The sequence below is a fragment of the Trichoderma citrinoviride genome (assembly GCF_003025115.1).
Source record: "Trichoderma citrinoviride strain TUCIM 6016 unplaced genomic scaffold BBK36scaffold_6, whole genome shotgun sequence".
Classification (NCBI taxonomy): Eukaryota; Fungi; Ascomycota; class Sordariomycetes; order Hypocreales; family Hypocreaceae; genus Trichoderma; species Trichoderma citrinoviride.
Genome location: NW_020194714.1, coordinates 654,659 through 667,921, shown reverse-complemented (window position 1 = coordinate 667,921; position 13,263 = coordinate 654,659). Strand labels below are relative to the sequence as shown.

The 13,263-nt window shown below is 50.8% G+C and overlaps 4 protein-coding genes across 4 annotated transcripts; 2 read left to right on the top strand and 2 right to left on the bottom strand.

Annotated features, from left to right (window-relative positions):
• Nucleotides 1-5,173: 5,173 nt before the first annotated feature.
• BBK36DRAFT_1158806 (hypothetical protein) lies at nucleotides 5,174-5,653 on the top strand (the record flags this gene model as incomplete). The annotated part of the gene is made up of 3 exons (XM_024894143.1): nucleotides 5,174-5,281; nucleotides 5,346-5,505; nucleotides 5,562-5,653. The coding sequence occupies 3 exons, from the start codon at nucleotides 5,174-5,176 to the stop codon at nucleotides 5,651-5,653; spliced, it is 360 nt and encodes a 119-aa protein (XP_024750174.1).
• A 727-nt stretch (nucleotides 5,654-6,380) lies between these two features.
• Nucleotides 6,381-6,691, bottom strand: BBK36DRAFT_3994 (hypothetical protein; the record flags this gene model as incomplete). Its single annotated transcript, XM_024898059.1, has 2 exons — nucleotides 6,381-6,610; nucleotides 6,673-6,691. The coding sequence occupies 2 exons, from the start codon at nucleotides 6,689-6,691 to the stop codon at nucleotides 6,381-6,383; spliced, it is 249 nt and encodes an 82-aa protein (XP_024750173.1).
• Nucleotides 6,692-7,824: 1,133 nt separating this feature from the next.
• Nucleotides 7,825-8,749, bottom strand: BBK36DRAFT_1135182 (vitamin B6 biosynthesis protein; the record flags this gene model as incomplete). Its single annotated transcript, XM_024892551.1, has 2 exons — nucleotides 7,825-8,592; nucleotides 8,633-8,749. The coding sequence occupies 2 exons, from the start codon at nucleotides 8,747-8,749 to the stop codon at nucleotides 7,825-7,827; spliced, it is 885 nt and encodes a 294-aa protein (XP_024750172.1).
• Nucleotides 8,750-11,201: 2,452 nt separating this feature from the next.
• BBK36DRAFT_1198650 (SNO glutamine amidotransferase) lies at nucleotides 11,202-11,985 on the top strand (the record flags this gene model as incomplete). The annotated part of the gene is made up of 2 exons (XM_024897048.1): nucleotides 11,202-11,452; nucleotides 11,520-11,985. 2 exons carry the CDS (start codon nucleotides 11,202-11,204, stop codon nucleotides 11,983-11,985), a joined length of 717 nt encoding a protein of 238 aa, XP_024750171.1.
• Nucleotides 11,986-13,263: the final 1,278 nt, after the last annotated feature.

Below are 13,263 nucleotides of genomic sequence, written 5' to 3'. Positions count from 1 at the left end.
TTGGCATCAAGACTGCGTGTCTGGGGCTGGGAATAGCTTCATGAATGCACCTCTACCTCTGCAATTCTCTGCACACCACGTCCCAGGGGACAGCTGTAAAGGCCAGCACATTACAGACATGATTCTCGATATCAACTATAATATCTACAGAGTCTCCTGAAATACATATGTCACAGATGGCAACGGTATATGAGCTTCATTATTGTATATTACTCTACACATCTCTACACATCTGCAGCATCACCAAAGCCTCAACACCACTGCACCACTGCACCAACCATATCACCCAATGCCATCATATCTCGAATTACTCTTGCTGAAGAGCCATGCCACACCAGTTTCCCATCTCACCGCTCCTCCTCTCGCTTCTCGCCCAGGCAGAAGCACCTAGAATCCAAGATCGCCATGAATCACGTTTGCATGGCCCACAAGCACCACCAATGATAAATCGGGCATCCCATTTTCCAGCTCACTTTTTCCTCACCTTGGTGTTTTCCTCGCTGCCAGATCAGTGAGGGGGACACGGACCACTTCCCACCCCTATATATTTTCCTCTCGTTCCTCCTCTTCCTCTTTTCTTTCTTTCCTTCTTTCCTCTTCACCAGGTAAGTCTTCCTTCCCCCTCCGTCTTTGGCTGATCGGTTTATAGGTTGGGGGTTTTCTCGTTTTTTCCTCCATAAGGGGATGATGATCAAAGGGTTCTGATGACAATGACCATCGCGCCTTCGGGCTGTCGAGGTCGAATGATCTTAACACTTGAGTCTGACCCAAAAAAAAAACATCAACTTTTTTTTTCCCTTTGCCTTGTCTCACTTGGTACAGAGACAAGGAAAGAAGAGGTAAGTCTTCTCCAGAGTGACACTGACCCAGTCACTCTGGCATTTCTTTCTGTCTGCCCCTCGTAGATCCCCTCCACTTCCACTTCCTCTTCCACCTCACCTCACCTCACCTCACCTCACCTCCCTTCCACTTCCACTCCCACTTCACCTCCGCCTCCACATGATGATGAACAAGATTCCTTCCGCTGCCAGTGCAGCGATGCCATGATCTCTCTGCTCTATCTGATGGACTCTCCCCCTACTCCCTGCCTCCCCCACCACATCACCTCGACATTCACTTCCACTCCCACTCGCACTCCCTCCCACTCCCACTTCCACTCTGACATTCACTTCCACATCTTGTGGTCATGTTTGCTCCAACGCAGACGCCCTTGAGTGATGACAAAAGGGTTCTTTCGAGTGCTGCTGGCAATGACAAAAAAATTCTGTCTGACACTGATCGATCGGCTCAAACCTGTTTGACGTCGCTTCGGTCAGCCTTGCGCGTCTGCGTTGGTAAACATGATCGCAACCTGGTGCTACTGACTTTGACTTCTCTTCTAGGTCCTCCCCTCTCTTCACCTTGGTACGTCCATCTTCCCACTCCCTCTACCTCGAACTTCTACGCTTTTTCACTTTGTCTTTCACCTGTAGGTCCACTCTTGCCCCAAGGCCATCGTCGTCCAAGACACGCACGCGCCTTGGATGATGACATCAGGGTTCTGCTGAATGCCAACGGCTATGACAGAGAAATATTGTGTCTGACGCAGATTGAATTGCTCTCTCTGTCGGCGCTTGCGTGTGTTGGCATCGCTGTCCTTTGGTAAGTCTTATTTCAGTTACGTTCTTTCTCTACTTGCATGTCCACTGTGTATCCTTGCCGCATACACAAGCACCTTGGGTGATGACAAAAGGGTTCTCTTGAGTGCCACTGGCTATGATAAAAAAACTTGTGTCTGACGCAGAGAGACTTGCTCTCTCTGTCAGTGCTTGCGCATGTTGGCCTCGTCCTTTAGGTAAGTCACCTTTCAGTTACGTTCTTTTTCTTGTTTTTCGTTTTCCGCCGTCTGCACTGACAACACATGCATGCACCGCGGATGATGACAAAAGGGTTCTGTTAAGTGCTTCTGGCAATGAAATAAAAAACTCGAGTCTGACGCAGAGTGATTCGCTTCACTCTGTCGGTGCCTGCATGTGTGACCTCGTTGATTTCGTTGACATAGCTAGGTATCGGTTTCTCTCGGCTCCTCGAGCCTCGTCCCATCGTCGCCCCTCAAGGTAAGTGCCTTCTAGGTGTCTGATTCTCTCTTCTGGTTATGTAGTCTTCGACCATCATGCAATTTTGCAACACACGCAAGCACTTTGGGTGATGACACAAGGGTTCTGTTGAGTGCCACTGGCGATGATATAAAATTCCAAGTCTGACAGATTGACCCGAGTCAAGCTTTGCTTGCTCTGATTCTTTCTCTGGCGCCTGCGTGTGTTGGCAAGAGAAAAACACATTTCCTTCTGTTCTCTGTTTCAGACAGTCTGCTGCTTTCTACGCTTCTTGTCTAGGATTTCTACGCTTCTCTTTCAGGGTTCCTCTTCTCGGTAATGCCTCCTCCCTCCCCCCTCCCCTTCTCCCGAACGATTCTTGCCCAGATACACACAAGCACCCCAATGATGACGAAAAGGGTTCTGTTTGAGTGCTGCTTGTCAGCCATGAGAACAAAAAATTGAGTCTGAGGGATCCATGCTTGTGTGTGCTGGCAAAGAGAAAAACACAATCTTTCTGTTGTTTGTTTCAAATAGTCTGCTGCTTTCTACGCTTCTCTTCTAGGGTTCTCTTCCAGGTAATGTCTGCTCCCCTTCCTCATTCCCCCCCAGACCATTCTTGTCCCAAAACATACAAGCACCCCAATGATGACGAAAGGGTTCTGTTTGAGTGCTGCTTGTCAGCCATGATAACAAGAAACTGAGTCTGAGGGATCCGTGCTTGTGTGTGTTGGCAAAAGAAAAACATAGTTCCTTCTGTTATCTCTCTCGAATAGTCTGCCGCTTTCTGTGCTTCTCTTCTAGGGTTTCTACGCTTCTGTTCTAGGGTTCCTGTTCCAGGTAATGTCTGCTCCCATTCCCCCTTCCCCCCGACCATCCTTGCCCCAATACACACAAGCACCCGAATGATGACAAAAGGGTTCTGTTTGACTGCTGCTTGTCAGCGATGAAAGCAAAAATTTGAGTCTGACGGATTCGTGCTTGTGCGTGCTGGCAGCAGGTATACCGCTAGGTAAGTCCCATGTACCCCTGTCTCCCGTAATTTTTGTCTTCTTCACTTTTGTCTCCAGATACCACTTGATCTAGGCTCCTCATCCGCTCCTCTGACTCTTCTGCCAGAGCGCATAAGTACTCTGAGTGATGACAAAAGGGTTCTGCTGAATGCTGCTTGTCAGCGATGAAATCAAATTCCGAGTCTGACAGTTTTGTGCTTGTGTGCGCTGGCAGATAGAAAGTCACCAGGTAAGTGGACTCTTCTTTCAGCCTTTTGCAATTCTATGTTTCTATATATTGTGTTCTCTTCCCGCTTCCCCTGCTATCTCTTCCAAGCACACAAGCGCTGTGAGTGATGACAAAAGGGTTCTCTTGAGTGCTGCTGGTCAGTGATGATATCAAATTCTAAGTCTGACAATACTGTGCTCTGTGTGTTTGGCGAGATAAATTCCCAGGTAAGCCTTATTTTATTTCCTTCTACTTTCCTTCTTGTTCCTTTCCATTTTTCACTCTGCGTTTTCTCTTTTAATGGATCTCGATTCTGCTCCTTGATCTAGTGCCTCTTTGCAATGCACACACACTCAGGATGATGACACAAGGGTTCTTTTCCTGCTCCTACGAGCAATGATATAAAATTTGATGTCTGACGAGCTATTTTCTACACACTCTCTGTGCTGTGTGCGTTGTTCTTTCTGCGTGTTCTGCTTTTATTCTGTCGCAATGATGAAAAGGGTTCTTACGAGTCAATCTGGGGCTCTAAAGAAGCCGAAGTGACAATGACCAAAACTCCATTTCTGAGCGACTGCTTTACATTCTCCTTGGCCTACTTTGTGGAAACCTGTTAGCTGCAGAGAACTCGGGAGAAGTTCCCCTCTCTGTAATCTTTGGTAAGTTATGTCTATGCTCCCTTTTCTACGTTATGGTATAATGATGAGCAAAAATACGATAACTAGATGAACACGCCTCGAAGGACATCTTCAGGGTGGTTTCATGAGGAGACTGCATTGGCAAATATGGTACTCTGAATGCACTTTATTCTCTTACTACTGATATCATTGGAGGTCTGGCGGCTAACTTTCCTCAACTAGATCTTCACCCATATCTCTCTGTCAATACGACCAGTAAGTTCTCCCTTCTTCACTTTCTCTACTTCTGGGACGATTAGACTTCAATCAAGAACACGACTCCACGCCATGAGTGCGCAGGTCAATTCAAAAACATTCTGCGATATCTAGGTTCTTCTGACCACAATTTCCTCTTATTAAAGCATTCTGCTTTTGACTTGCTGCTTTAAATGCTAACTCTTTTATCCATTTAGGAATGATATGATTTTGACGCTCCTCCTCACGATCGACCATATACAGTATGCACACCTCCCCAGTCCTCTTCTCGTGCACGAATCAATAACAATATAAACAAGAACACAATTTCAAGATGAGTGCGCTGTGAGACCACTTCAACTTGAAGAATCTCTCGCGTTTCAGGGTTCTTCAACCACGACATTCTCTTCAGAACGTTTCTGGCATACTTTGCATGACTTTGAAGGCTGAACCGGAGTATTCTTATGGATTACACAATACTGGAGTTCTCGTTTCTTGGCTGATAGATAGGTTTTGGGATGTGTACTTCTGAACCCTTTGCTATACGATGGAGTGATTATACCGGGAACATGACTGCATGATTGTGCTACGAGAGGCAAAATTTGAAGTTTCCTCTTGTAGCAGTCTCAGGGTTCTTTCTGACCGTTTCTTTACTCCTCTTGCTGATGCTTGTGTCTTCACTTTGGGCCGAGTTTGCTGACCATCCCCCTTCACCAGGACATGAAAGTCAGATAGCTGAATAAATATAGAGTAGTATAGAGAATCAGATCTCTTTCACATATTAATTTCCTTCCACTGAGCAAGTTATTTGAGTCACGCCATCTGCTGTCACTTGAATCACGTGGCATGACCTCTGCAGTAGAAGTGAAGTTAGAGGGCATATCACTACCTCTGCGTGCCTTGGCAGGACAAGTGAAACCTGATTCTTCCATCACACAAACACTACAACCAACAACTTTACACATCGGCTTGAAACCACTCGAAAGTTACGCAACGACTGCCAAGATGATGCTGCAGGACGTTCTCATCTTCCTCGTCAAAGTGGGCTTTGGCCTGCTGCTGAGGCAGCACATCTACATGATCATCCGCGAGGATGTCGGACCGCTCGCAGAGGTACAATCTCAACAAAACCAAACTTCTCTTTGTGTGTCTGACGGACTTCTAACATATCTTTCAGCGCTACTTCCGCTGGAGAAACGAGCAGCAGCGCGAGAACGAGCGCCAGGCCGAGGCCGAGCCCGAGGCTGAGGACGTCCGCAATGCCGAACCTGAGGAGGCTCATGTCCCCAAGAGAGCCAAGGTCAGAAAGACTACCTATAGACGCTACAAACGTCGCGGTGAGTTATTGTGAAGTTGAGGAATGAAGAAAAATATGGTACTGATGAAGGTTTAGGCGGACATGCGAACCCCCGACAGCGCAAGGCTAGGCATGCTGAGGAGCGTCGCCGAGCTGCTGCTGCTGCCGCCAGGCGTCGTGATGAGTAACTCGCATTCATGAAAAAAGTTCTGGTACGGACAATGGAATCAAATTTGCTGGAAATTTACGGAAACTACGGGATATGGAATCAAGTTTAAATTTGACATATATGGAAACGCTCCAAGCATCTACACTCTCCAGCTATTATAGGAACATCTAGATGTTTCTATCTATAGTTACTGGAATATAGAAAAGCTACAGGCATCCATAGGTATGATAATAGAAAACAATTTTGGTAAAAGAAGCTCTCTATTATAGGTCAAGGGGCGGTAAGTAGTAGACATTGTAGATCGTAGTGGTGAGGATGCCTTTGAGATATGTGGAAAGGCACTTGAAGAGAAGTCCCTGAGGAGGGATCTTCCAGACATTGTGTAGATAGCACAAGATCGCACAAGATGGCCTTTGCGATCACTCGAAGCATACAGGGATGTATGAAAATGGTGATATTGAGCTCTCTTGCCAGTATCGGCGGCATAGAGTTAAGCACCGACAAACTCTTTTAGCTGCTGCTAAAGGAAAAAGAGATCGTAGTACTCGATGTAGCATAAGGGGAGAAATTGAGTCACATAGAGGAGTACAGGTTACGTGATGGTGTCAGGAACCACTAGCAGTCAATGAATTCCATTCCATATACGAACTGCGATAACCAGCAGCCGAAAATTCTTATCCCACATCCCATGTCAGGCACTGAGGCTAACTACCAAGTTGTTCCTCCAGTCATGCCATATCAGATTATCAGAGCTCCCAGAAGTTGAAGCGAATAAACTGGAAGGCCAGGAAGAGTACGACAAAAAGAGCCACGACCGGAATCCAAGAGCCATTAAAGTTGAAGCACACAACGAGAATGCTCATGATGCTCCAAAAGATGACAGCGGCGATCCAGTACTCCAGCTCGCGGTTGGGTTCGGGTGGGACGTCAACGCTGATGAAGCGAGTCGCGTTCCACTCAGGGCCGCGGTATCTGTCTAAAAAGGGGGTTAGCTAGGAATTGTTATCAAGAATGTGAAGCGGGGATGGACGAGCGTACATCGGGTGTTGGGTTCCATGGTGTACCGCATGATGGATGGTTGTTGGATTTAGACGTAGCGTGAGAAGGCTTCGTAGACAATGCGGATGTGGCTGTTGGGCTCGGCAAAATGGATAGTCTTGCTGTAGCAGATGGTCAGTTTTCAGAAATATACGAGTAGAAAGATGAATAAGGTAAAGGGGGTGCAGATGATGGTGATGATGATGATAATCGTGATGGAAGAAAGATTGACAAGACATGTTCCTGACGGAAAGATCGTCAAGGAGAACCAGAGAGATTGTTCGAAGATGCTCCAGTAGGCGAGGTATGAGGCAGATAATCGCCACGAGAGACGAGGTAATCATTCTCAAAGATGGTAAGATACTCTCTGGCCGTCTCCGCGGTGACACGAGGAAAAGGGGGCAAAGTATCACTCCAAGAAATCCATCAAGATTCCCAGAAGCAGAAGGAAACCAGGAGGAGGAGGAAAAAGAAGAAAAGAGTGAACCGTACCTAGCCTCACTGCGATCGCGACGACGAGAACGGAAGCGGAAACGCTGCTTGATAGCTTCGAAGAACTTGCAGATTCTGGGGAGTCCGGACTTGATGCAGAGAAGAATAAACAGGACGACAACTCGCATGTTGGAAGGGAGCTGAGTAGAAATGTCCGAAGAAGAGAAAAGAAAGAAGGAGAAAACGGAAAAAACAACGAATGGGCTGAGCTGAAAAGATAATGCGTGATGGCTGGGTTTGGGCGGTGCTGGGAGTGCGGCCAGCTGGCAGCGGGCGGTTTTGCTGGCGACCACCTCGCCCGTCCTTTGACGGCTGTTGCAGTGCATCCCTAACCCTGGACTTCAGGGTTGGTAGGAAAGCATGGCTCTTCACACTTGTTAAGCATCAGATTGAGTATCGAAAGAGTAAACAAAAGTCATGTAGATTCGTGCTATGCTGTATATCTCAATAGTGACAGTAACCGTCAAGATTCTCGTGATCAGCATGCTATTGCCGCCCAAAGCTACAAATGCCCACAACGCCAAATCCAACAGTAGAATAGAATACACTCAGAGGCCTTTTTGCCTTGCTTTTTCACTCCTCTTGCTTTTCGTCTCGGTATATATACTTGCTGTTCCTCCTCTTTCTTCTCTTTCCGCTCGTGGACGCTTGTGCAGTTGCTTACCAGCCGCGGCCAGCAAGCTTCTCCTCGGGCTTCATGGAGTCGCAGTTGATACCAACCATGGCCTCACCAAGGCCAGTGCTGCACTCAGCAAGGACCTTGGCGTCGCGGTAGTGCGTGACGGCACGGACGATGGCCTTGGCGCGCTTGGAAGGATCGCCAGACTTGAAGATGCCGCTGCCGACGAAGACGCCGTCACAGCCCAGCTGCATCATGAGAGCGGCGTCGGCAGGGGTGGCGACACCGCCGGCGGCGAAGTTGACCACGGGGAGACGGCCCAGCTCGGCGGTCTGGCGCAGCAGCTCGACGTCGACCTCGAGCTTGCGGGCGAGCTCGCGGAGACGGACAATGCCGCCCTCGGCGTAGGCAGCCTTGGCCTGGGCAATCTCCCTGTTGACCGTCTTCATGTGGCGGACGGCCTCGACGACGTCGCCGGTGCCGGCCTCGCCCTTGGTCCGGATCATGGCGGCGCCCTCGGCGATGCGGCGCAGGGCCTCGCCGAGGTTGCGGCAGCCGCAGACAAAAGGCACGCTGAAGGGGCTCTTCTCGACGTGGCTCTCGTCGTCGGCGGGCGTCAGGACCTCGGACTCGTCAATGTAGTCGACGCCGAGGGCCTCGAGGATCTGGCACTCGACAAAGTGGCCGATGCGGGCCTTTGCCATGACGGGGATGGTGACGGCGTCCTGGATCTCCTTGATCATGGCCGGGTCGGACATGCGGGCGACGCCGCCGTCCTTGCGGATGTCGGCGGGGACGCGCTCGAGGGCCTGCCTCCTCGGCGATGCGGGCCTGCTCGGCGTTGGTGACGTCCATGATGACGCCGCCCTTGAGCATCTTGGCGAGGCCGGCCTTGAGGGCGAAGGATGAGGCAGGGGAGGAGGAGGCAGCGGCGCCGGAGCCGTTGGTAGCGACGTCGTTGGTCATGGTGAAGGTGGTGGTGATGAGAGTAATAGGAAGAGAGTCTGTGGGAGACGAGAGTCCAGAGTCAGCACAACGGATCAAACTGTGGCTTAGGAGGGGTAATGCGTAATGATCAGTTATCAGGGACTGTACCAGGAGGTAAAATGTGTCTTGAGGGTATCAAGGAACTCGAATTGTCTGCTTTGCGAGTCTGGACAGGAAGTTGATCGCAGTCGAGATGTTGGAGATGCCTTCAATATATGTGGCGGGGCTGGTCCGGAAGTGGTGGCAGTGGGGGAGAGAACGCAGGCCGGCCGCGGGGCAAAAAAGATACGGGATTGAGTCAATTACAGTAATTGGGTCTAGAAGGAAATAGTACGGAGCAGCCAAGACGTAGAATATTACGATAATCACAAGAGTACCTCGAGTGCTACGTCTGACGAGGATGTACTTCTGACAGGTCTTCTGTGTTGGTGGCTCCGACTTTGGCCTCTAGCCTCACACACGGAGTACATCGGCACATACTTGGTGCCTCTCCTCGTCCCGTTTGCTCTAGCACATGCTTGGACAGTGTTCTAGTGACTGCGGCTTGAATGAGATGCATGGCGGGATGCGGGCGCGTTGCTTTGCTTTGCGGAGGAGGCGAAAACGGACCTGAGCCGTCATTTGCCTCCTTTTGCTGCAGGAACATGTCCTGTTATTCTGCGAAATCACGGTAACACAAGCTCTGTCTGGTATCGAGCATCAGAGCATGAAGTAATCGTGCATGGTATCTATGTACAAAGGAGGAATGCCCGATGTAGGAAAGCAGCAGCAGGGCGGAGAGAAAAGCCGCAGCCAGTTGATTGACCATGCAGATGCAGACGGGAACCGAGAAGAGGGAACAGAATGAGGCGACAGGGGGTGGGAGAAGGCCATCGCCAGGCCAGTGGCGGCAAGCATCGGGATTCAGAATGCCGGCGTGAGGAGGTACAATCAAGCAGAGTCCTTTTGAAGAGTCCTTTTGAGTGCACTATCTTTGCATCAATTCAAATGGTTTGCCCTCATCTATAGTGCGAGATTCTTGAATAACACAAATGTCACCAGGCAGACAGAGAACAAGATGAACAAGGCCTTCCCCCTTGCGAAGCCATCACGCTCCATGCGGGATATCGATTAACCAGCAATCCCTCCCTCACGTCAAGTGACCGGCAAGCTGCATCTCGAAGCCCGTCGAGAACTCTTTAGTGGCACGCCAAAAGACCCCGGAGATCTCAGTTGCAAGGCGCAAATCCAAGATGGCCGGAACACCACAGCATTGGCCGGCCCGGGCGAGGGCTCTTTCGCTGGGTGCCTCTTGATGGGCTCCTATTCACACTGGCTACAAGGCGTCAGCCAATGACTCGATCAGTACTACGGCCCCTCTCACTATTGCCTTGTCCTGCCTAGCACCGGCAGTCGTGAGCCTTCTTTCTGGAGATCGAGAGCCTTCGTGCAGCTGGGCTTGGCCTCTTTGGGCGACTCCGTGGGCGCCTCATGCAGGTCGATGCGGCCCCCGGTCCCCAGTCGGACGGGGTAGCGTCCTGTGTGCATCTGCATTGCATTCTGCATCTGCCATTCTGCATGATGCGGCTTCCGTCGTTGCGGAGCACCGTAACTGTCGATACCCAGGCCGTGGATTCTCTCTCTACCTATGTACAGGTAGCCTGGAGCGTTGACGTAGATTACCATCAGGAGATGAAGTCGCAGAATAGGCAATCCCGCCAACGAGAGGACCCGAATCATTCCGATGGCGGAGCAACAAGCAAAGAGTCAGGCATGGAAATCTCTTTTCCTTCTACTAAAGGAGACGCGGAGGAGATACTAGGCAGTTGATGCGAGGTGCAAGCGTGTAGTGCTATCGACTGGACGCTCGATGGTTTTGCTTGGAGGCATGGCCCCCCTGTAACCGTCACCAATCCTTCTTTGGACGACAAGCACCTCTGCATACCTACCTAGAGCTACAGATGGAGACTCAAGACCCGTTGCATGCCGCTGATAGCCAAATAACGCTACATATCCCAGATTGCCCAGCTTTGCAATTATCCCATGAGTAAGCCTGCTCTACATATTCGTCCAAGTACAACTACAGCCCTCAACTCTCTTCTCACAGTATTCGGCCCTGAAATAGGGGACAAAGTCCCTGAAAAGACGCCACAGGTCCCCCAAAACTGGGCTCAAGCCACACTGCACTCACTGTCACTCTCACTTGCTCATCACCCCGCCACCCCTCCAATCGCAAAAAATAAATAATCATTCCGACTACCGGCGCCTCGTCCTCTTATCAATTCTCACGCAGATCAGACTTGACAACCCCGTCCTTCGTTTTCCAACCCCGAAACATTCACAAACACCAAGTCCCCTCCCAAGCAAACCCCCCTGCATGTCCGACCTCGTCGTTCGATTTCATTACGACCCGCCACTTCCTCCTTCCTCGCAAGCAGCCGCAGCAGCAAAGATGATGTCCCTCACTGTTGGCGTCTTGGCCCTGCAGGGCGGCTTCATCGAGCACATCGACCTCCTTCATCGTGCCGCCTCCACCGTGTTCCCCTCGATGCGCCCCGAGGCTGTTTTCACGGCCATCGAGGTTCGCACGCCCGCGGATCTCGACCAGTGCGATGCCTTGATCATTCCCGGTGGCGAGAGCACCACTATCGCTTTTGTGGCTCACCAGTCGGGCCTCTTGGAGCCTCTCCGCGACTTTGTCAAGTGAGTTCCGGTCCTTTTTTCTCAACTTTTCTTCTTGCCATCTCGATTGCTAATCAGAATGCAACAGGGTCAAGAGAAAGCCCGTCTGGGGCACCTGCGCCGGCCTCATCCTCCTCGCCGAGCAGGCCCACGGCGCCAAGATCGGCGGCCAGGAGCTCATCGGCGGCCTCGACGTTGCCGTCGCCCGCAACCACTTTGGCCGCCAGCTCCAGAGCTTCCAGGCCACCATCCGGCTCCCCTTCCTGGGCGAGAACCAGCCCGTCAACCAGTCCGAACCGGTGGACGAGGAGTTTCCGGCCATCTTCATCCGGGCTCCGATAGTTGAGGAGATCCTGAACGACAATGTGGAGGTCCTTGCCACGGTCACCCGCGAAGATAAGGTCAAGCGCGGTTCTACCGTTGGCGAGAAGGAGAAAGACGACGTCATTGCGGTTCGACAAGGCTCCATTGTGGGCATGAGCTTTCATCCTGAGCTCACTGAGGATCCTCGCATCCACGCCTGGTGGCTTAGACACATTCTGAGCACTATCTGATTGATCTACTGGTTTCTAGTGGTCTATCTCAAGCATCATGGCGCCGCATTTGTTCTTGCTTTTACAATCTGATTTCAGTTTCAAAGCTTCATGCAAGCTCAAGGGTTACAAAGGGGTTAAAGGTTTCAAAGATATATCAAGTCTTTACATAGACGCATAGTTACGGTAGCATCCGGCGTCCACACGTTTAAATAAACGGTTATGATTCATTTCGCAAGGCTCTCTTCAAGGGCCCTCAAATTCAAGGAACTGCATGTAGATTACTAAATATTTCTCTTCTCATTCTACTATCAGCTCTTCATAGCAGCGTCATAGTTTGGAGGATCTCCCATGATAGGGACTGGCATCCCCAGGGCCTCGTAGATCTCAGCCTTGCCAAGCGCCCTTACAACATCTTGCACTTCCGGCGCATGGGTATCGGCTCCAGCTTCCCGTAGCAGGCGAACCATGTCATAGTCCAGCCTCATGAGCGCCTGAACCAGTGGCTTGACGCCGTTCTCTCCCACACTGTAGTTGGGATCCGCCCCGTAGTGTAAAAGGGCCTCAGCAAGATCCTTTCGGTCGTGGTCGATGACATACTTCAGCAGAGTATCACCATTCTGCATTTTGGCTGTCGTCTTGGCCCCATTCTGTAGCATGAGCGAGATAATTTCCGCGAGACCTGCCTCTACAGCATAGCAGATAGCAGGTGTCTTGCTGAAACCATCCACCACATCTGCTTTGGCTCCCTTGGCAAAAAGGTGGCGGACGATATCGATCTTGTCCTCGGCCGAGATTTTGGAATTCTTGATGGCGAGCAAGAGGACGGGTTGCGAGTGCCAGTCTTTGGTGTTTGGATCCGCGCCCCAGTCGAGGAGCAACTTGGCCGTCTTGAGCCTTCGGTTGCCAATCTCATCTGCTAGCAATGGCATCCCGGAAATGGTCTTGCCTTTGGGATCCGCTCCCCTTTTGAGGAGCAGCTCCGCCATCTCGTAGTCCTTCTTGTTGAGAGCCATCGCGAGGAGGGTTTGACCTGAGATGTCTTTAGATTTGATGCTCGCACCCGCCTCCAAGAGCAGCTCCACGAGTTCCATATTCCTCTTTCGTACCGCTTGCGCAATAACGACTTCGCCGCTAATGCTCTTCGTTTTTGCGCTGCACCCCTGCCCCAGAAGGAATCGAATCCCATCCATATTCCCAGACGAGACAACGTCGACAAAGTAAGGTTGCCCAGAAACGCTCTTCTCGTCCACACTCGCCCCCCTGTCTATAAACATCTTGGCACACCTGAGACTGCCC